Genomic DNA, 25,103 nt, shown 5'->3' on the forward strand with positions numbered 1-25,103 from the left:
GAATTGACACCTTTTTCACTTCAATCACTAAGATTTCCAGGAAATGAACCATGTCAACAATGAGCCCCTTCAAATAATCATCGATACACATCTACTAAACACTCACTTTTCCCTAGTTATACCAAAAGGCAACAAACTCATCTGTATGAATATCTTAACCATAGTCCTACATGTACGTAATAAGAATTATGGCAATCAATCATAACCCCAAAATTATAATAGAATAGCCTTGAAAGGGCAACTTGAACCACACTAGCAAAACCTATTCAAACAAATAATAATTTGAGGCTGAAAAGGTTATTTATTCTTCATAAACAATAAATATCAATCATCTCTAATATTTATCACTATAAAATTGCAGAATTTGAAAGCTCTCATTTTTTGTGATTTCTCCTTAACCAAACTTTATTCTATGTTGTTGTTTTGTTTGATTTGTTTGGAGGCTGAAAGATTTTACTGAGGAAGCAAAAGAAACAGCACATAAAATTGTATTTAATCCATAAAGTATCCTGAAGTTTATTCCACAAACCCTCCACAGTCATCTTGAACAACCCAAAATGTATATGGTAAAATACATTTTACCAATTGATGTCAATATGCTTAGACTTACGATAGATTTGTGAAGCTAACCCTTTCCTCCTAACACAGGATTAAAAAAAACGCAATCATCCATTTTCAATCTAGTCTGGATATATTTTATTAACTTTTCATACAAAATCACAAAATTACAATATATCAGCTAAAAAAGTCAAGGTATAATTGTCAAATATCAATTATGAAAGACACAACAATTTCAGTCGTTTTGAAAACTAAATCATCATACTGGCATATACTTCTAATTTGCACACAATGAATAAGCAATTTTCAAGGCATTACATAGTTTGCACTAATATAAATACATTAGTAAAGTTCATTCACACATAGTAAAGTTCATTCACACAAAGTGTGACAAATTAAGCAATATTCTTTATTGTAATCAAAATACATAAACTTTTGCAAATAAAGGCGCATTCAATCGGAGCGCGATACACTGACATTCAATTTTCAAATAATCTGTAATAGTATTTGATATGAACTTTGAAACCTATAAAAACTAATGATCAAATTCCCAATATTGATATGAATATTAAAATCAATATACCAGTCTATTTCAAGCCTCCATGAAGCAATAAAAGCAAATTTAATTTCACATTATAACGTCCTCATCGGCTAATGGAGCCGATATGGACTTTACATCACCCACAAGGCCTGTAAGCAAAAGCAAAAGCAGAATTTTGAATTTAGAAATGCTATCATTGTATTTATCTTCATTATCTTCTATTTGGAATTTCCATATCTAATACAAAATATAATTTATTCAATAACTGTGTACGAGACGTATGTGTGGAGGGCTTTGTATGCTTCATACGGCAAAAAATTGGTTACAAAATAAGTCACGTTATATCATAATATTTCATGATTTATCTGGAGTAATGTATTATGTCACTATGAGTTCATAGTATATCATAAGTTTGTCTATACAGCTCTGGAAAAAAATGATTTTGCACAAAAATTCATTTCTGAGCACTGACTGACAAAATAACTTACTTAGCATGTTACTTGCATGGTGATGCACACTAGTTTGTATTCAGATCAATTTTAAGTATTTCAATTGAATTAATAAATGTATACCAAAATCTTACTAATATCCATTAAGACACAACAAAGAAAAGTAATGCACAATATATGTACATATCTGTAAACTAAATGCAAGTCAGACTTATATCAGGTAGGGGGCTGACTTAGATCGAAAATACGTAGCTCAAAAAAGACAATTGAAAAATAATGATGGTTAAGTATTTCACATAACCAGAATATTGAGTAAAATACTTTAATAAAATACTTTATTAATGTGTGACCTTGAATAATGGCCCTAGTGGATTCTTCATAACTTAGCTGTTCACACACGACTGTATCGTGTTCTTAAAGCAGCTACATAAAGATCATTTAGAACAAGAAGGATCACCAGTTGTATGTAAAGTCATTCTTAACATATGAACAGCTCTAAGAAACACCCACCAGGCCCCCGCCTTACAAAGAGTTGTGATTGATTGATTTGATCAATCACAACTATGGACGGCCAGCAACGTCAGCATCTAAAAAGCATGTTTGTTCAAAATATTTTTCTAACTATAATGTATATTCAAGCATTCATTGTTTTCTTGAAAATTCAGTGTTTCTCTTTTCTTACCAAGGACATTGTGTAAATTTCTAGTAAAAAATATTATGACATTGATGGATTTTCATAGAGATACAATTGATTGGATCAATCGTAACTCTTTGTAAGACGTGGCCCTGATCTATCCTACCTCTGTATTTGAATACAAAAGTGTTGCTAAGCATCATTACTAAGCTCTTTGTGTGAAAAGGTCATAAGTACATGTACATATAATGGAGGGAATGAAACGGCAAGAAAGGAATTCATGCAATTACAAAAATTAGTTCAAATTAGAAATTCAATATACAGAACAATAATTGGAAATGTAATAATAAAATACAAGACGTGAACAATGTGAAGTGTCACTAAGGCAAGCACATAATAGACCTGCCTGTAATACGGAAAATGGAGTTAATGTTCAAGCAAGAAAAGTGGAAGGTGGCGACTTCACCTTTGAGCTTAAATCAATAGAATTCCTGGGATCTATGCTCGTATCATACACACCAAATTATATTAGCCTAGGTTACCGTACGTTAAACTTGAAGTTATCGCATTTACAAGGACTTCATTAGGGCAAGATAAAAACATGTCAATGTGACCTTGACCAATTGCTAGTATCATACACACCAAATTATATTAGCCTCGGTTAATATAATCGCGTTTATAAGGAAAGTTAACAGACAGACGCCATGCGTAATACCATAATACGTAACGGAGGATGGGCGTACAATAAAAATGATTCTGTCTTAGGAACCTGAAAGACTATAAAAGTAAATTACAGGAAGGTGATAATATCACATTGATTCACTTCAGAAAATGAATGATGTTTTTCAATTAATCAAATACATGTATTGTTTATAATAAAATTCTTTTCTCAATCAGATATATACATATCTCAACAGGTATAGTATTTTCCATCCTATGTGACTAGTTTCTTGCTGAAATTTCCAAGATGTTGAGTTTATGACCAGACCAGACCAGTTGCACCTATTGAAAAAAAAATTAGCGTAGTTCAATTTTTACTACAAATTCATTAATTGAAAAAATGAAAGAAATCATAAAGACCGGAGGGGGTGTTAAAATATAAAATTAAATAACTCACTTTAACAATAAAAACAAAATAAATAAATATCACAACCAAATTAATATCTTGTAATTTCAAGCCATGGTTGACCTCTACTAATTACACGGGACTCTGTGCCTCAGGAATATTTTGTTTAGGTTTCTACAATGTATTATTTAAATGTAAATGCCATTTTTTTATAATATGAATATCGTTTTGCATGGTGAAAAATAAAAAAGAATAATTCAAAGACAAGAAATTGTATCCACCATTTTTATCTCTTTGTCAAGCTTCAAATACTTTGATTCAGGGTTGTGGTAAAAACATTATTTTAGAAAATCATAGATTTAAAAATGTATTTTATTATAAAATTTTCTATTAAATCTTTTGATTATTGCCTAATTACTAAAATTAAATTTATAATATGTGACCAGCCACCCCTAAACCAACAATAAGTCACCAAAAATTAAAATTGAGATTTCAATCTAGTTTGAAAAACTACAGCCATAGCTTTAAAATGATACACTGTATGTAGCTTGTCTAAATTGATTAACAATAACCCACTTGATTGAATGCAGAAAACACAAAGCATGAACTTCAGAAAAAAAAGGAGAAAACAACGTTTGAAGATTGTGTTCACTCAAGCATGAAATGTGCAAACTGCAATTTCAATTCAACTTTTATGCAGTCCACAAAAACCTGTTTCAAACAAACTCTTGTATCTTGTCCTCTAATTGAGTTTACAATTTGAAATTTTTAAAGCATAAAGAATGAATACTCCTTCAGATAAGCTAATTTCTAAATTTCTGCATTTTGAAGACCAATTTAATATTTTGAATATTACAGAGAATCTTCCCTAGCGACTTATTGGTGGTTTTGGGGTGGCTAGTCACATATGGAACAAGGATAACAGATTATAAGTAATAAAAGAAGACAGAGAAGAAAAAAAAATTAAAAGGAATAAATGAAAAAACATGGCAAAATGTGTTACTGCATGAATGCACAATAATATGAGACCAGCCATCCCAAAACCAACAATAAGTCCCCCAAAATGAATTTTGAGATTTTCATAGAGCTTAACAGAGCACAAGCTAAGCTTTAAAATGTAACATAATTTGTCAAAATTGAAAACTTGATAAACAATAACCCTCACAAGTACTTAAAGGAGAATGAAACCTTTGGAACAAGATAGCTTGTGTGAAAACAGAAAGAACCAAGAAACAGATCAACGAAAGTTTGAGAAAAATAGGACAAATAATGAGAAAGTTATAAGCATTTGAATATTGCAATCACTAATGCTATGGAGATCCTCAAATTGGCAATGCAACAGAGATGTGTGATGTCACTTGTGAACAACTCTCCCCATTACTTTAGTATAAATTTCACTTAAATTGCCTCTTTTATCACATCTATCAGTAGATAATGTGTTCTTTCTATAGGAGGGCGTGTAATACAGATTTTTAAAGAATACATCATGGATAAAGAGTTTGTATCACCATAAGAAAAGCAAAAAGGGACATTGTGGGGGTATTTTATAGTCCATCAAAGGGAAAGTTGTTTACATGTGACATCACACATCCTTGTTGCATTGCCAATGGGAGGATCTCCATAGCATTAGTGATTGCAATATTCAAATGCTCATAACTTTTTCATAATTTGTCTGATTTTTCTCAAACTTTCTTTGTTCTTATTCTTTGATTTTTCTGTTTCGACACAAGCCTAATTATTGCAAAGGTTTCATTCCCCTTAAATTGAATATTTGTGATTCACTCAAGCATGAGATGTGCAGACTGTGCAATCTTGATGACACTTCAATACAGTCTGAAAAAAAAACACTTGTATCTTGTTATTAATTCAACTTTACTTCAAACTTTGACACAATGAAGAAGAATTACTCTTTCAGACAAGTTAATATTTGGTTCTTTGAAGACCGAACTATTATTTTGGCTATTTACAGAGAACGTTCCCCGATTACTTCTTGTTGGTTTTGGGATGGCTGGTAACATAAGATCAGGCCAAAATCAACTTCATAATTATTAAACAGAATCATTGTTATTAAACACTCACAAATGCATACTGGAAATAGATGGCTTTTCATTTCTGCCATGCTGAATAAACAATATAAAGTTTACACAATAGTTGATAAAACATAATTTTAAGGGTAGTTTCCCCCAAGCATTTCATGGAGCCAAATACAATAAGCAGTGACAGAAAATAAATAACAACTTTTTTGTATATTTCAGGTGAATGATCAGGCACTTTATACCGGATCCATGTTGTTTGTAGACATGAGACGATTTACATTGTCATAAGCTGCTATCCAAAATCAAATTCATTGTAAATCCATTTTTTTTTGGTCAAACCCCACTGCAAACACCCATTCATAGTTCCAGGGGAAGTTTTCAGAAGTGATTAGTAATCGTGATCTCACTTATTCCAGTGCTCATGCAATTCAAATGGTTTAATGGGTTCCAATCCCCTTTGATATCAGTCTGATCAAAGTTCACAGAAAATTGCTTTTTTCACCTGAATAGTCACTGCATACCTAGTCTGGGTTCATTCATCCATGTTGATTTTAGACATTGTAATAAAATCATTTTGACACAGGTCTTGGCTGTCTAATCTAATGCTAGATCACATTGAAAATCGGTACACACATTTTTCAGGAATTATTTCAATCGAACCAATTACTAATTTTTCCAAAAACATTTCCTTAAACCAATTACACTAATTAACCTTTTTTTCTAAATCACTGACTTGCTTATTTTGGGTAACATTTTTTCCTATGTTTGAAGCAAATTACTTGAAAAAAATAAATCACTGTATCAAAATTAATTTCTTACGTATTGTATTGTTATATCAATTTCTTTTTACTCTATTATCTACTTTGGGTTTTATTTTACAATGAACTTTGTCAAAACTTCTGCAATAAAAAAAAGGTTGCATACAGCATATTGTTGGTATTTTATTTGCTGAAGGAAAATATACCATGGCTGGAAATCAAACCATCGTCCTTCAGACTGAGAGATTCATAACCACTAGACCATGAAGCCCTCCTGTTTATAAAGACAAGTTTGGTTTTCCCCTGTCTGATTTTCCCCATTCAAAGGACAACCTGCTCATTCTCTTATACATCAAGAGTAACCTCTTTGACCTGCCACTCCAACAACCAACAATAAATTTAAGTCACAAAGGAAGGTTCTCTGCAAATAACCAAAATAATAATTTGGTCTTAAAAAACAAAACAAATAGGAAATTAGCTTAAAAATCTAAAAAAAGTAATTAGTCATCTTCATACTGTCGAGATTTTGAGTTGTAAAACTGAATTCTAAACAAGATACAAAAGTTTCTCTGACTCCATTTTTTATGGATTGTTTGGAAGTTTAACTTGTGTTAAAGTGTGCACATCTCATGCTTGAGTGAACCCTGACCTTATTTTCCTTTGAAGCTTTGACTGAATTCAATGAGTTATTATTGGTCAGTTCATTTGAATACTTAAGATTTGCTTTTCCAAACTAATTGAAATTCTCAAAATTCATATCAGTTGACTTTTAGGGGTGGTTGTTCTCATATAATACCCTAATAAACCTGGGATATGTTGGATGATGGAAAGACTGGGAACGGTTAATGCGCAACTAAATTTGACATGATTGCTCCAAAATTATTCAATTTTTTTAATGAATTAGGCTAATTATATATGAAATTTGAATTTGCTCTAAATCTATTAATTGTCTTTCGGAAAGTAAAAGGGCAATATGGCTGATCGATATTATAAAAACACATTAATAATTTGTTTAACATTTTCTGAAATGAGTATTTGGAATCATTTTTATAATTGATAATGTGATGTTGCCCTTTTGCCAAGCAACAAAATAAAGCCCTTAAATTGCTATTTTGATGAAATGTACATAAAAAATATATAATCAGAATCAAAATGTTTTTTTTTATTTCTTTGTTTTTCATTTTATTTTAAATCATTTTTAATGAAAAATGTTTTCCCAATCAAAAATACCATGAAATTAATTGACTTTTATCATTCAAATTAATAATCATTTAGTTATGAATTTTGGCTAGAAACAGGATTTACATCAGATTTGTACGCAAATGTTTTCAAGCAATTGTCAGATATGCACTTACATAATGTTGCGTGATTTCAAAACTGCTTACCATTTCATCACAAATCTGGTCTTAAAATTGTGTGAGAAAGAAATAAGTCATAAAACAACACAGCACAAACCTCTCACTTTGCAGATTTTTTGAGAAAAATGTTAAGGTATATTATGATTTTGCAATAGAAGAAGAGAAATATTTCAAGGTAATGTACATACCTTGAGATAAGAAAGATAAAAACCTCTCAGCATGTAGTTTGACCGCTCCTTTGGTTGCCTTGACGACCCGTTGAAGGAACTTCTCCCCACCCTCTGAGATAAAGAGCTGCTTGATTCGCTGGTCTCCCATCATATTGCGTAGAATAGTAAGGCCTAAATTACAACAATGAATAAAATCATGATCTGCTAACTATACACGAGGCAAACACTCCTGAGAAGTATTCAGCCCATGAAATATTTTTTAAATACCTCTGAATCATAAAAAATAACCATATATTACATTTTGAAATGTGATTTAGGAATAATCAGAAGAAACCCAACTCGCTGCATACATCACAGAATTGTGTTTATATTCATTTGGTTTACACCGTTCATTTATTCAAACACCACATTGTCTATTGGGTCTTCACTGTTCAGATAGTCTAACACCACATGGACTAAACCCATTTGGTCTAATTATTATTTGGTCTACACTACACTTAGTCTAATTCTCATTAAGTCTCTATTCCAATAATATACCATTCATTTTGCACTGTAAGATGAAAATTTGATTCAGACTTTTCAACCCAATATAAACTTGGGATGATTTTGCTTAAAATAGGAATAAACAGTATTTACCATAGGATCGTGCATTCAAGCTATCAAAAAATAATAAGAAAATCATACAAAAACAAGGTTGCGGAGTTAGGTGTCATAAGAGAGTCTAGCATGTAAACTTTAACGTTGACCAGAAAATGACCTTTGACCATACCATGTTACCTGCGACTGCAACATAGCATGCAGGTACCCCAAATCCATCTACCATCCAAGTTTGGTTGAAAAGCGACTTACGGTTGCGGAGTAAGGTGTCATAAGAGAGTCTTGCATGTAAACTTTAACGTTGACCTGAAAATGACCTTTGACCTTATCACGTGACCTCAGACTGCAGCATAACATGCAGGTCCCCCAAGTCCATCTACCATCCAAGTTTGGTTGAAAAGCGACATACGGTTGCAGAGTTAGGTGTCATAAGAGAGTCTCACATGTAAACGTTAACCTGAAAATGACCTTTGACCTTATCATGTGACCTCCAACTTCAGCAAAACATGCAGGTCCCCCAAGTCCATCTACCATCCAAGTTTGGTTGAAAAGCGACTTACGGTTGCGGAGTTAGGTGTCATAAGAGAGTCTTGCATGTAAACTTTAACGTTGACCTGAAAATGACCTTTGACCTTACCATGTGACCTCAGACTGCAGCATAACATGCAGGTCCCCCAAGTCCATCTACCATCCAAGTTTGGTTTAAAAGCGACATACGGTTGCGGAGTTAGGTGTCATAAGAGAGTCTTGCATGTAAACTTTAACGTTGACCTGAAAATGACCTTTGACCTTACCATGTGACTCAGACTGCAGCATGTAGGATCTTATTCAAAATTAGTTAAACTCTTTTGTTAAACTCCATGTACAGATGTGGACTGCATACCGTAGTAACGAAACTGCAGGCATGATAGGTTGCCTGGTATTTTAACAGGCTGGGTTGTCATAATAAGTAGACTATGGTTTAACAGGTGTATATGATTACAGACTCTTTGTGTTTCATATTTCTGTTTGGTGTGCTGGCAAGAAAAGCCAAGCCAGCTCACTCTCACTTTTGATTTCGGAGAAGGTCCAATTTGGGGTGTTTCCTAACCAAGGAAAAGGGCGTATGCCACCCTACCCAGTGCGGGGAGGTTCCTTTCTACTCGATGCCGAATTGTAAGTAATGTTTGGTTCATACGTTTTTATTAATACAATTCTTATGCTTAATATGGCATGCCTGTTTTCAGAAAGAAAGACAGATTTACACATATATATATTCTGCTCATTTTGTCACCAAATGACATCTTACTCCAGTCTTCAATGTGAATATAATTATCCTTGCTAAAAGTCACTTATATAATTGATCTACGATTCAGAGAGAGAGTTAATTATATTAGATTTCTCAACTGTTATGCATTTTCTTGACTATCAGAAAGCTCATGCTAATAGAAGCTTGTTATTCATTTACTTTGATAATAAATATGAAAGCTAATTTTGATAAGCTGATATCTTTGTGAATAGAATATTGTTAGGGCCTTTGCTGTTAAGTATTTGGTCTATTCCTATTTTAGACGGCTGTCAACCTAGGGTCAGCCCAGAGTCAATGTGGAGTCAACGTAGGTCAGGGTAGCACCTACCCTCTATGTCCAGGTCATGAGTCACGATGTCATTCGAGGGGAATGACTCACTTCAGTCAGCCGAAGCTACTGTTCGTCGGACTCGACCGTAATTCTTCCAAGTTAGAGCTTCAACTCAACTCTTGTTCCTCATTCTTCAAGGACACGTGTCTTCGCTGATGACGTCAGTCGTGTTCTTCGTCGTCGTCGTCGATCATCGGCATACTTGTTCCTCGTCATAATCGTCCAATCTTCGTAGTCGTCGTGGTTTGTCGATCTCTTCTGTTTTCGAACTCCACCTTTACCCGATTAAGGTTTGATCAAGCAATCGATAAACTTTCCAAGACTTTCGGTAACATAATTTAAAGGCCTATTTTCAGATCGATCTCTTCCCATAAACTTGGGACAATCAGTGATGATTATACTCCTTCTCTTATGCATATATGCCATTTTATGATTTCCATATGCAAAGATTTATTGAATATCTGTTTGCCAATATACTTATGTTCTCAACGATTCAATGTAAATGACTTATTATATTTTGGGACATTAAATTGATCACTTCATTTATATCTTGAATATCCTTTGGTCTTTTATTCAGGGTGGTTAAGTAGCCTGTAGATTAATAAGTTAATTAGAGCAGTTTCGCTCGTGACAGTCTCTCTCAACATAACATGCAGGTCCCCCAAGTCAATCTACCATCCAAGTTTGGTTGAAAAGCGACATACGGTTGCGGATTTAGGTGTCATAAGAGAGTCTCACATGTAAATTTTAACGTTGACCTGACCTTTGACCATACCATGTGACCTTCAACTTCAGCATAACATGCAGGTCCCCCAAGTCCATATACCATCCAAGTTTGGTTGAAAAGCGACATACGGTTGCGGAGTAAGGTGTCATAAGAGAGTCTTGCATGTAAACTTTAACGTTGACCTGAAAATGACCTTTGACCTTACAATGTGACTCAGACTGCAGCGTAACATGCAGGTCCCCCAAGTCCATCTACCATCCAAGTTTGGTTGAAAGGCGACATACGGTTGCGGAGTTAGGTGTCATAAGAGAGTCTTGCATGTAAACTTTAACGTTGACCTGAAAATGACCTTTGACCTTACCATGTGACCTCAGACTGCAGCATAACATGCAGGTCCCCCAAGTCCATCTACCATCCAAGTTTGGTTGAAAAATGACTTACGGTTGTGGAGTTAAGTGTCATAAGAGAGTCTTGCATGTAAACTTTAACGTTGACCTGAAAATGACCTTTGACCTTACCATGTGACCTCAGACTGCAGCATAACATGCAGGTCCCCCAAGTCCATCTACCATCCAAGTTTGGTTGAAAAGCGACTTACGGTTGTGGAGTTATGTGTCATTACAGGTTTGTGACGGACGGACAACGGACGACATTTGGATCCCTAAGTCTCGCCTTCACCTCTGGTGGGCGAGACAAAAAAATCCCTGATATTTCCCTGATGAAATTTAAAAATTCCTTGATAGTTATTTAAACCCATTCTCAGTTTTGCATGTTTTCTAAGTTGTCGCAGTGAATTACATGTAAAAAAAGAACACTTAAAATCCATCATAACCAGTCATTCAATGAATATTGTTTTAATATGCAAAACAATATAACAAGAGTCTGATTGACTACCATACTTTGGACTTTTGGGACAATCAAAATCCCCTGATTTTTCCCTCATTTGAGGCGATTTTTCCCTCATTTGAGGCATTTTTCCCTGATATCAAATTCCCTGATTTTTCCCTGACTGGAAAAACTTTGCATGTGCTTGCGAAATCTAACAGCCTTACATTTCTCAAATCTCAAAATATAAGGCCTTATCTACTGAAAATCATAAATAAAAACATTTTGATATGATAGAATAATTTTCATTGGCGCATATAATCCTATTTGAATGAGAGCACCATAAAAAAAAACAATCAACAACAACATTTTAGGGAGCAAATTATTTTAATGAAATTGCTGATAAAATCCATCGAAATAAAACTGATCAATTTACTTACAAATGAGGACATTAACCGAGTATTGCACATTCTTCTGGATAAACTGTATCAAATATGAGTGTAGTCCATAAGATGCCAGTGTCATATGCATAACAACCTGAAAAACAGTAATGATGGATGAAAACAAATTAATTATAAGATTCACAACGTTCATCTATATTTGGTGTATTGTGAGACAGTATTATATACAAGAATAGGATGTAGAAATACACTCTATAAACCTGTAGCAGACAGATAAAATCAAAGCAAGTCTAGAAATAAAAAGGAGTTTTAAGTTGCATTGAAATATAAAACTCATTCTGCAACATACCTTAGCTCTCATTCAATTTGGTTTGGTAGTTGATTTTTTTGTATGACTGAATGTACATTGTGGTCATTGCAAATGCCAAAAAATTGTTCTAGGATCAATCGCTGAAATTTGTGATATGGAACTCAGCTCAAATGTAGAGACAGGATGAAAATAAAACAAGAGTGTCGCCTGTAAAACAGAAAATGGAGTTGTTGGTCAAGCAAGAAAAAGGTGGCGACTTGACGTTTGACCTTCTAGCCTAGGTTAAGTTAAACCGAAGTTATCAAGTTTACAAGGACTTCCGAAGGGTAAGATGAAAGCATACCATTGTGACTTTGCCCCTTGACCTTTTGACCTCAAAATCAATAAGCTTACTAAGATTCATCCTAGTATCACACATACCAAATTATATGAGCCTAGGTTAAGTTAAACTGAAGCTGAAGTTGTTTACAAGGAAAAGTTAACAGACGGACAAGTACACCGAGCATGATACCATAATATGTCCCGTAGGACAGGCGTATAATAAGATATAGTAATGAATGAATAACATTCTAAGAAGATTTTTCTAGATATGTTTGTGGATATTGGAAAAGTGATTCCACTTTTGAAAAATATAAAAGGAGCTGAGATTTCTAGTTCTCCATGATTGCACCATGTATCAATAGTCTGATGATAGAGTTCTTACTGGTAAGAAGTAGATCACAGTGAACTCTGCATGAGCTATACATAATGCATCTGTAGGTTTCGATCCTAACATATAAAACAAATATACAAATAAAGGAATAGAGTGAAAAAAAGGGGGCTACATAAAGAACTTGCTCCAATAAAATCAGTTTAACAATAACTCACATCTCCATGTGCCACTAGATCATAAAGCACTAAAAACTGCTTTCTTTTGACATCAGATGAAGATTGGTTGAGACTCTTTAATAGCTGTTTCCCGCTAAGATCCAGAACAGTAAGGCTAGTCTGGTATGCCAGCGGTTTGTCTGATTTAACTGTTGGTTTGTAAGCAGATACCGAATGCTTGTTACTTAGCTTTGATGCTGTAGCTGAAGTTGACGTACTACTTACAGAAATAGCTGAAATAAATGGGGAAAAAATGACAATGAGATGAACAGAAACAGAATAGGAAGACCTTGGTCTGAATTCACAAATGTGGTTTGGAATCTGTGGTTCGAAAATAAGGCTTATACAGATTAACCATAACAAAACCAGGCTATTTAGGAATGTTTAGAGCTGAAGAAGAGGGGGAGCAGAGATCCCCCCTTAAGATCTTACCCATCGATTGTGCCATCGCACAAACAATCAGAAATTGCCAAAATCTGTATATCCCTCAGGGCATAATTTACTGCATATTTAATTTTTTTTAAATCTTGTGTGATTTCATTATGCATACAATGGGAATATCCTAATTCTGTTCTAAATTTCAAGAAATAAATGTTCAAATTTGATAACATAAACAAATGAAATGACCAAACTATAACAAATGAGATAATTTGTCTTCTTCTCTTTTCCTTTATTCAAAGGAAATAGATGCAGACTCACCATCATCATCTTTTTTTTTCTTCTTGCTAATCTTGGATTTCTCATCTTCCTTCACCTCACTGTGACCCTTGACCCCATCTTGACCTTTGACCTGAAGACTGTCTGACACGAGGTCAGCTGTCTCTATGGACATCTGAGATAGGATCTTTGAGAGGAGAGCATCCCTTTGAGCAAGGCTGTCGGCCATCTCCTGGGCTCTGGATAACAAACATAAAGCCATTGATTACTCATAGGGCTCATATGGTAAATTGTCACTTTGTCTAATTTCCATTCAATCTCCTCCCACATGGTCTAATACTAATTTATCTACCATCAGTCAGTGTAATATCCACTTGGTCTAATTGCCAGTCTGCCCAGATAACATTTTGGCTAATTTCAATTATTAGGCTATACCTGTTTCATCTAAATATCAACTTGGTCTATCAGCAATTTGTTTATTTAAGATGAACTGATTATGAACCACATTGTAATTTAACAAAGTGCACATATTGGGAAGACAAAATGGAAATAAGATCATCTGTGCATTAACAAAAATGACAGCTAGACTAAATGGGATGTTGCAAGAAAATATTTGCGATCAATTGCAAATATTCTGTTGCAATTGTACAACTGAAAGATCAATGTTAGCTGTAGCAAATCAGATTAGACTTCCTGTTTCAAGGAGCAGATTAGCAATCAATCACAAATTTGAAATTAACTACAAGACATGTGATTGATTTAGGGACCAAAAATAGACTTGCAATTGATTGCAAGTTTCTTGCAACACCCCATTAGTGAATATACCATTAGACCAAGTGCAGCTTTGACCAAATGGCAATGAGCCCAAATTGATAGTTGGACAAAGGAATATAAAACCCTTTTCCTTTGACTTTGTGCAAATGACTACTTTGTTGGGTGACTTGAATGAGAAATTGTTTCCTTTCTATAAAGAACAGAAGATATAAGCATGTCAGATGAAAGAGGATAAGAAAGTTCTATGACATAGACACCATCATAATGATAATAATAATAATGATAATTATGATAATAATAACACTAATAATAATAATAATAATAATAATGATATTGATAATAATAATGATAACCATATGCATTTATCATACTATTTCTCTTATTATATTATACTATTTCTATATATTCCATATATTCTATTGCACTTCAAAAGCTCCACAAATGCTAACTAATATAAATAGGTTTTTAAGTTTAGTTTGAAATTATGTGAAATTGATGATTACCTAATGTCGAGGGGAAGTTTGTTCCATAGATGTGGGGCTGATATAAGAAATGACCTTATCTCCTAATGTACTTGCAAAGTGAGTTTATATTGTGAGCTACGAAGGTGATGATCAGAAATTTAATTTCAAGAGATATGACAATGATCTTACCTAGCATGATGTCTCTGGGCAGGGTTGAGCTGTTTTGATGATTCGGTAGCAAACCTATGGATTTCTTCAGGATCCTGAGGTTGTATTATACACTGTATCACATCACATGCAACTCCCTGTAAGACATATTCAAAGCATACAACAATTTCTATTAAACATAAATACTGCATATAATTACATTAATCCAGCCCTATTGGCTGGCCTTGATTAATTGAATTTTAAGGTGGGGCTGATTACATGAAAGGGTCTTCACTAGAAATGTCGTGTCACCCATTTATCATGATGCGCCATGTGAAACACATTTTCAATAAATAACCTGCAAACATATAAAGTAAACAACATCTTTGTTTATGAAATGATGTGATATCTCATGAAATTGTAAATCACCAGTATTCTTTCACATTTTTCAGTAATAATTACTGAAACCAGATAACTCTCTTACAAAGAGTTACGATTGATCTGATGAATCACAACTATGGACAGTCAGCAACGTCAACATCTAAAATACATGTTGGTTCAAAATATTTTCTAGCTATGGTGTATATTCATGCTTTCATTTTTTTTCTTGAAAATTTGACAAGCCTTTTTTTGTTTACAAAAAACATTATGCAAATTTTTCGTAGAAAAAATTTATGACACTGATGGATTTCCAGAGTTATGATTGATCGGATCAATCGCAACTCTTTGTAAGACGGGTCCCAGTACTACTTGGCAGTTCTGCATGTCTTATCAATACCATTTATTCATGGAAGCTGCAGTTATATTTCAAAGGAATCATTAAATCCTGCAGCCTTAGGAACAATCGAGAAGGGAAAAAGAATGTCATGGTCTAGTCGTTCTGACTCTTTGTCTTTCATTCAGAGGGACAAGTGTTTGAATCCCAGCCATGGCATGTTTTCCTTCAGCAAGAAATTAACCCACTTTGTGCTTTGCTCAACCCAGGTGAGGTGAATGGGTAGACTGAGCATTGGAAGACCAAACTAAGCTTAACTGTGCTTCAGAATAGATTTTCATCTAGATAGATGGTACCTTACCTCTAATCTCTCCTCTCCACACGTCATCCATGATGAAACCGTTTCACAGACCCCACCCTTAACCAGTGCCTTCTTGACCACCAGCTGACCCTTCTGCCTCCTCTGGGTCACTTCAAGGTCATCTCCCGACCCATTGCCATGGTGATAACTGTTTCCTTTGACAGAGGTTTCCCACTGATTTTCATGTCTTTTCTTGTTATTACTATTGTTTGAATTTGACCCATGAGGTTTTGGGCCACATTGCCGACCACTGTTCCCAACGTCATGATCGTTATTTTCATCCCATGCAAATTTAACCTTTGACCTTCGCTCTTTGACCCCTCTGCTATTGGGGAGTCCCCTGTCATGAAAAGCTTGACCTATGTTCTCAATGTACTTATACTGTGCAGGAAGAGCAGTAGAGTCGTCGTCAGTGCCATCCTCTATCCAGTTGGTTGATTCAAGAACTTGCTCTTCAAGTTGTCCAACTAACTGCCTACTCCATCTATTGCACGATGCTTCGACCAAACACAACAAAAATTCCAGGACTGACCGAACAAAACTCAGCTTAGATTCATCATAGAACTCCTGAACATCTACGATGGAGTCTGTCCTTTTTGCTGCTCCTTGCCAGAGCTTCATAGATGCCTGAAGATAGAGTGCCTCTGGGTTTCGTTGCTGCCTGTCTGTGTCTGGGGTAACACAGTTGGTGAAACCAAAGACTGTTGCTGAGAAGGTGTGAAGAAGATCAATAAGGCAAAGAGAGCCACGGGAGATCAGAAGACGATGCGTTGAGTTGGAATTCATGATTGCCTCAGACCTGCAAATATACGGATTGAAACCTTTTATCAAGGATTTGATCTTCAAAGCTAAAAACCTTGCCTGATGACTAACTGTAATTTTTATCTTGGGGGTCACAAATGGTAGTTTAAATGTTTTATACACCATGCATACTGCAATATACAGATACTGAATAAAAGTTTAAAATCAATAAATCTCTCGGCCAAAATGAGTGAAACAAGGAATCATTGCTTATACATGAGCCTATGTTGCGTGTGGAATTCTGTTTGTGGTAACTCCCGTAGGAACTCGGCAGGACAGCATCTTGCTGGTAAACACCAAGCTGGTATATAACCAATTACCTATGAAACATTTTACATCTAGGTTAATCAGTCATAGTGGCTAACGTTATAGACAGATATCACTCTCGGGCCTTTTATCAAAGTGGAAAAAATGGCAGAGTTGGGATTCGAACTCACAACCTTGCGATTATGAGTCCAATGCTCTAACCACTGGACCACACGACTGTAGTGCCCCTCCCCCCCATGAAATACTGATCAAAATTTTTACTGGACATACATCTAAATATTCGTAAACGGTATTCATTTGGCCATATCTAGGAGCACCATGAACTGATTTTCACAACAGTTGATGTGTGGATATTTTTTTTATCATGCTCTACCGAAATATGGTATACATGTAAGAGCTGAAATGCAAAATAGACAACTGAAGACAAGACACCTTTGAGTACTCTATTATCTCTAGAAGATGCATTACAACAAAAAGTGTCTTATTTATTGAAAACTTTTTTGAAAAGGGTAAGATTTCAGTTTAGACTTAAGCAAATTAACATAACATTTCTAATCAAGGGAAAGATACTTTTCTGGAGTTTGGGTGTAGCACTAATTAAAGAGCACCTTGTGTCATCCTTGTTTTACAAGGTGGGGAGCATGGTGTTATGGAAACTACAAAGCATATAGGACTGGGTGGGTGATTGCAATGTTAGAGTTCACTGAGATATGTAAGAGCTATGTATGTATACTCAAATGTGATTTACATACATGTTTGCTATAGATTTCAGACAGTTAACAGCTTCTTGAAGACATGAGATATCATCATGAGTCGGCCGAAACCTCACATCTGTCACATTGCTCTTCTCATCTGTGTGGATTTTACCTGAAAATACAAACAGAAATTAAAATTTTTAAATTTAAAGAGATAAAACAACATCAAGCATGTACAAAGAAAATATTAAAAAATGCTGGTCTCATAATGAACTGGCTCTGACTCCCACCTTATGTTTGAGTCCCACCGAGGCACTAGCATCCTTTGGAAAGGCATCTATTCACACTTGGTCACTCTATACCCAAAAGTTTAATTGGTACCCGGTAGGATAAAGATTGGCCAATGCACAGTTGCTAAAAAGTATTTATTGTAAGAGCAACTTTAGGTGACAATTGCATATTTTTGTAAAACACAAATAAGATTAATTTGATGGCTGCACATGAGTAGGCTCTGTGACATGCAATTTAAAAAAAAGAAAAGATAGAACAAAAAGAAAATATGAAGACACACAGAGAAAGGGAGCTCTGGGTTGTGGTACTCTATTTCACTTGTTACATAATTGAAATAAAGTCATCTCCATTCCCCCCCCCCCCATCAAAATACACTGACACTACCCTGCAGATATCTAATGGACCTTGTGCAGAATGACAGAAAAGAAGATCATCTCAAGGATAAGACTTGTTCTCACCTTCCACTAGAATCACATGTACAACTAGGTCCACTATCTCCTTGACTCCAGACTTCATCTTCTCATCTACTCCCTTCCGTTCTCTTTGATCTCCATCACCATACTCCATCTCAAAGGTCTGTTTGGTCAGGGGTATCCACACATCCTTTGCTCTGCGACGGTTGGGATCCAGATGGACCTGGGTCCTCTCATTGAATGCTAGGTTGGTTTGATTGAACAATGCCTGGAGTTGCCTGGTGTTTGACCCTCTCAGGAGGGCATCCAGAGTAGAGGTGCCTAGTCTTCGGACATACCTGTATCAAAGTTACAATGGCATTAAAGAAGTCTTGTTTCAGAACAGAGAAGACTTGCTCGACATAGGTTCAATACAATATAATCTATGCTACTATTATGCCATTTATTGCCCTGAGTTTAAAGTTTTCCCAGTGAAAAATCAATTAAACTTCTGATCATATGAAAAATCAATAACAAGTAGACTCCCAGACAAAGTCTAAAAGCCAGTCATCATTGGTGCTGATATGTCTAGGACAGTCTGGAAAAATGAGGGGATAGTCCACAGACCAACCAATAGTAAACTGCATATTTTCTCTGAACATGTAGGTGAGATATTTGCTCTGATTTAACAATTATGAGACCAGCCAAGAGTCATGACCTTGAGGAGTGTAGACTCCTGGAAACTGTGAAAATTTAGAGTAAACAATGATCTGAGTTCAGACAACTTCCACTTTCCAATTTTATATTATATTAGTATAACAGGCTCACATGACGGACAGATAATTATGTATAAATATATCTAAACATTCTATTCCACTTCCACATTATTTGTGACTTATATTTCCCTTTCAGGGATGGGTTAGCCTGGTCTTATACCAGAAGATCTCTGATTCTAACCAATCACATGCTTATCTGTTCTCTTGTAAAAAGAGAGGAACAAACAAATAAAGAGTGAAAGAAAGAAAGGAAAAATTGTGTAAAAAAGGGAAAGAGAAAGAGATCCTACCTGCAGTTTGTTGACTTTAAGACTTGAAGACAGGTGGCTAGTAGCATAGTGTCTTTAATTAGAGCATGGATACCAGCCTCATACACACACAGCTCTCTACAGAAATCCATTGCTTTGCACTGAACACAGCTATAGAGAAAAGTTAAGAAATAAAAACAAGTTGTGGTGAAAATTGAAATAATTATTGAGGGCTATAAATCTCTTTACATGACATTAAGGATTAATGTATGATTAGATGGTCCATTATTGTTCATCCAGCGCCCTCACATTCAAAATACATGTAGTAAAGTGAGGTTAAAGCTAAATGATAGTAGTTGCAGTAAAACACTAATTTCGTGAGAAAGTTTGTAAAACCAAGGTTAAGTATATATCATCGTGGATCTAGATCTGGTACAGTTACATAAACTGAACTTTGTGAAATCATAAAATCTTAGCTGAAATACGATCGCACTGAAGATCACCAACACAGATAGGCACGCATGGGACAGTGTATCATTATTGCTGGAATAAAGACCCAACGGAAGTGATCGAATCCGTGCTTATTTTGCTTATTTCTCAGCAATTGCACAATTTCTTCCAGAATCCTTAAGCACATATTTATTATTCATACAAACAGACACTTGGGTGGTCACTATATTAGATTCTGTAAAAAGTCATATTGAGATCGTTACCAGAACTGGAATTTATCTTTAAGTTAAGCTATATCGAGCAGTAATATGCTGTATAGACCTCCGTAAGATAATCTTTGTTGCCTGACCTGGCTCACATTTGCTTGTTGCCACTTGCCTTAGTTCATGTAAACATTGGCTGCATTCATTAGCAGATGTTTGAAATCATTTAAGTATTCTGCTTATTAACTGCTTATTGACCTTAGCTTGTTTCATTGTATTAAGTTGTGTTCAATGTGTTCATGCAACATGCTGCTCATCACCAACTTAAACAAGGTGGTTCGCGAATCACGAGTCTCGTCTGATTTTGCGATCAATAGAACATGAAATATCTTCATTTAACCCCTAGATGACATTTGACCCCATAATCCTCATCAACACAGATTTGGTATTACCCAAAGATCCTTTTTCCCCACTCGTGAACACAATGGATGTAGAAATAAAGAAATGAAAGTTAAACTTAAAATTTTTCGTAACAGACCATCAGGAAAAGTAATCACTACATGTCTGCTGAACTTTGTACAGGCAAGACAAAAAGGCTCTAAGTTCTTACCAAGGACCATCTCTGAGTGCCACTGCAACAAGGGATGTAAATTTGTAATTGAGGACTCCTCCAGCAGTGTGATCATTATGACGAATCAGATTGGTTAACAGTTCTGTGATTGGTTCCTGATGGGTGGAAGGATACAATGACAATGTTTCATTACCATATTCACACTCATACTTTAGTTCATCTCTATTACCTCTGTCTGTCAGGTTCCCTCAGCTCTCACATTCATGCATGTATATGGCACAAAGGGCTAATCTGTGCTAAACAATGCTTACTACATTGTTGTACTATTCCTGTACCGGTATAACAGTTGATATTGACTCCCTGATTCACTGCATCATCAGAGTGGAGCTAACTGCTTCAGTTCCCCCAGATTCTGAGCAGGGGATACACTGTTATTGGTGCTGAGTGACTAACCCCACAAAATTACGCCCTCTATGATAGTTTCTCGTTTCAGAGAAATTACACAAAAGGCCTGCAGGAAACAAATTAAATGTATGCTGCAATAGCACTAATAGAAACTAAAGCATGAATATTAGAATGTAAACAATGATTTCTCATCCTTTTCTTTATTATAAGGATTTTAATGCATGAGGTCAGGACTGAAATGAGCATCAATGTCATTGCATGAGCTACATCGTTATGCTCATGCAGCTGATACAAACGGCTCAACCAGCAGAGAACAGGAAGAGGTGGCATATTGCTATATGGTGATAAAGGATGCCAAGGCAGTCACTCTTGATCTGGGCAGTCAATTTCAGCTGTTATACATGTACAGGCACAATAAGTATAGAATACATTACCCTGATAGATGACTGCTTCCTGAAGGCCACCTCAATGTCATCCATGCCATGATCCAACATCATGATACCTAGTTGAAGGTGATTGGCTAGCTTGCTCAGCAGACAAGCAGCTGCCCGCTCTGAATGGACAGAGGTAGTGGCTTGGTTCCTCCCATCTCTTGATAACAGACCAATCAGAATGGTCAGGCCAGTGACTATCATCTCCTCTAGCCAAAGATCTTTCAAGGCATTGTGGCTTGTGATCTGAATGCATAGAGGATTCATAATATACAAATAGGCATGAGTGCGATGGTGCGAGATTTCGCATGAGGTGAAAGAAAGATGCTCTATTCAACTCGGCTAACGCCTCGTTGAATAGAGCGTCTCTTTCTTTCACCGAATGCAAAATCTCGCACCATTGCACGAATATTCGCTATTTGTGTTGTACAACGCCTCGGAATTTAGTGAAAATATGAAGAATCTATGAAAAGTGGGCATAAAATTGAAAGCGAAAAGTAAAATCCCACAAGCGCACATGACCTTGGGCAGCATTGCGCATTTAGCCAGCAGGTTTATCCGCGTATTGCACATTTTACTGAGCGCAATGAATTAAATCGTATTGCGACGTCACCTCCTAAAGCAGTGCAACGGTACATTTTGGATGGTACGTCTTGCGTGCAATGGTACGAATGCGTGACCTTCAACCTCGCATTTGCTTGCGTACAACAAGCTAAATAGGCGTTGTACAATAACAATTAAAATAATCATCATCACAGTAACATCAAAACTAAAAAGATAAGAATGATGATTTTGACTATGATGATGATGGTAATGATGGCGACAACAAAGACAATGATGGTGATGATGAGGAGAATATCATTAACAATAATAAAAATAATCAACATATAAATGATTAAATTAACAATAATTAGAATTAATAAATAAACAGATGATGATATAACATGTCAAATTACCAAAATGTCAAACTAAGCAAGTTTTTGGAAAAGATGAAAAGAAGAGAAATGGGAGGAGAATGAAGAGATGTCAGCACAAATTCAGACATCTATTTTATTATATGCAATACAGAGCAAGGTTAGTGATGTAAGTGAGATATATCCAAAATATTCTAATTTTTAAAAAATAGAAAAAATAAATATCATCAATGGTGAATGTCTATCAAAATCTGATACCAAATAAAGGTTTCACTAACTTTACAAAACAGTGATATGCACTGATATAAAAAAAAATTTAGACACTATAACTTTCTACATTTACATCTAATTTTGATGAAATTTTCAGTTCTATGGTCGTATCATTTTTCTCTAGTTATTCAAATCCATGCATTGTTAGGTTGGACTTTGCCATTAACAGCTGTATGTTAACTGCAACTACACACAAGTTTATTCTAAAGTTTTACCTCTTCTAAAAACTGGCATCCAGCGGTGATAACAGCACCTTCATGTTCTCCATGGAGCAACATGATTACCCTGCCTAAGGCACCTGATTCTAACAGCATACTAGCTAGATGAGATATCTTTCCTGCCTGTTTGAGGGTTAACAATGCTGCTTCTCTGACGCATCCAATATGACTTGTCACCAGACGAAGGAGCTGGGGAAATACAAATCAGTGATTGCAAGGATAATCCAACTCTAAGATGTAAATATCAGATTGGTTGCTTCATTAAACATCTATTAGGTCTCATCACACATGGTCTAATCATAGTTCCTCTATAACCAGTTCAATCTCCTACATGTTCCATGTCATTCAACTCAATCCTATGGCTAAAGATCCTTTGAAGTAGTGACATGTACTCTAAATCTTGAGAACAAACCCTTTTTTGTCAAATACAGAATATAACCTCCATGCAGAAAATAGGAATTTTCTTTGTGTCAAACCTGTTAAAAGGTGAACTTGATCTTCTGAATGAAATAGGGATTCCCCTTACACTGGGTACTTTAATTTGAAAAGAAATTCCAAGTGTAATTATTCAATATAAAATAAATTCATCTGCATACACATATTGTAAATAACCAATATACATTACATACATACATACAAACATAATGTAAATCATCACGGTCATTGGCATGATTTACATGGTTTGAGGTAAAGATTTCATAACAAAGACTGGCCCCTTTCCTACATGACAAATGTGTTTTTAAAGGTTTTTTTTGGGGGGGGCAAAGAACAGAATGTAGCAAATGCAAAGTACCATGAGATGGTGTTGCTTATTTTTACAAGAAACTCCCTCTTGCAGCACCTTGGAGCTTTTTTTCTTCCCTATGTGCAGTTTAACATCTACTATTGAGTGGGTTGTAATACCTGATGTAGTTGGACTTCTGTCACATCTTCTCCAATAGTCACACTCCTGGCAAGATTTCTGAGGATGCTCCCAGACCTCTGCTGGCCTTGCTTGGTCTCCTGTATGATCAGGAGCTTAATCAAATCTGCGACATCATAGCCTCTCTGATCCTTCTCATCACCCTCTCCCTCATCCTCACTTTCATCACTTGAGGATGACTGGATTGGTGAAACAACACCTGGCTTTCGGTTCTTCAGATTTCCACAGCTGCATTTGACGTGAAGAGGTCGAAGTTCAAGCTCATCTGATTTTGTATGGCCAGGATGAAGCTCCGATGATAACAACTTATGAAAGACATCAGACTTCTGTGGACTGTAAACAAATTTAAAACAAGACATAAAAGGCTTTGACAACATGTATATTTTTAGGACTAGGACTTTTGTTGCACAGAATCAAAACAGCCCTATTCCTTGAGAAATTAATCGTTTGTGAGCTAAAATGATTTTTAAAAAAGTGATAGAATATATCTAGACTATGTGTTAGGAGTCCAACATTGTTATGAAAATGATTACATGTATGGTAAACAGAACTTTGAAAGGTTTAAAGAAAGCTGACAAATAGTAAGAAATTTATGGTTGTTCAAAAGCAGAGATCACTCACACCAAGGAATCTCTTTATTTTCCTGATTATCAGAAATCAATCAAATCAAATGTAACATCGATATACACATAATGTCCTCATATTAAAGAGAAAACTCATTCAAAGTAAACATCAAATTGTGTATTGAATTTGAAGGAGAAGTCTCCACAATGATATCACCACTTGTATGCTGCCATTCTGAATTCCCTTTCTAGGGACAAGTACATAGTTATCTAAACATGAATAAATGTTTGAAAATTGTTTGTCCAATTTAGTTTCAAATGTCCACCCATCTACTTTTCCCTTTGAGGTTTAGATTCCCCTTTACTAGAGGTATTAAATGTGAGCATTGCTTCTAGTTATCTGCCATACAATGTACGTCATAATGCTTAGTTACCTATGGTTAGTTAACCCTTTCTTTTCCTGGTATTGACTTTTTTCATACAAAAATTTGATTCCCTGTTAATAATACTTCTAAAGATGCTCAATTTCAGATGAGCAATTATTGCCTAATACTGCCTAATTGTCTGAAGAGATTTCTTTTCTTTTCAAAATGCAGAGCAGGATTTGAAATTATTATTGAATTTTTGAGTGTTGCTACTCACAACCTACTGC

The 25,103-nt window shown here is 35.3% G+C and overlaps 1 protein-coding gene across 1 annotated transcript in view; it reads right to left on the bottom strand.

Annotated features, from left to right (window-relative positions):
- Window positions 1-2,887: 2,887 nt before the first annotated feature.
- The window catches only part of LOC121414302, a 31,380-nt gene continuing 9,164 nt past the window's right edge, over window positions 2,888-25,103 (bottom strand). The window contains exons 3-16 of the mRNA XM_041607430.1: window positions 23,870-24,221; window positions 22,964-23,155; window positions 21,568-21,810; window positions 20,768-20,883; window positions 19,547-19,675; window positions 18,547-18,839; window positions 17,855-17,969; window positions 16,035-16,833; window positions 15,001-15,116; window positions 13,616-13,812; window positions 12,917-13,149; window positions 11,779-11,875; window positions 7,589-7,741; window positions 2,888-3,184 (exon numbers count right to left, since the gene is read on the bottom strand). Coding sequence (XP_041463364.1) covers window positions 3,159-3,184; window positions 7,589-7,741; window positions 11,779-11,875; window positions 12,917-13,149; window positions 13,616-13,812; window positions 15,001-15,116; window positions 16,035-16,833; window positions 17,855-17,969; window positions 18,547-18,839; window positions 19,547-19,675; window positions 20,768-20,883; window positions 21,568-21,810; window positions 22,964-23,155; window positions 23,870-24,221 — 3,061 coding nt within the window. The 3' untranslated portion in view covers window positions 2,888-3,158. The remainder of the gene's footprint in view (window positions 3,185-7,588; window positions 7,742-11,778; window positions 11,876-12,916; window positions 13,150-13,615; window positions 13,813-15,000; window positions 15,117-16,034; window positions 16,834-17,854; window positions 17,970-18,546; window positions 18,840-19,546; window positions 19,676-20,767; window positions 20,884-21,567; window positions 21,811-22,963; window positions 23,156-23,869; window positions 24,222-25,103) is intronic.

The sequence above is a fragment of the Lytechinus variegatus genome, chromosome 4, assembly GCF_018143015.1.
Source record: "Lytechinus variegatus isolate NC3 chromosome 4, Lvar_3.0, whole genome shotgun sequence".
Lineage (NCBI taxonomy): Eukaryota > Metazoa > Echinodermata > Echinoidea > Temnopleuroida > Toxopneustidae > Lytechinus > Lytechinus variegatus.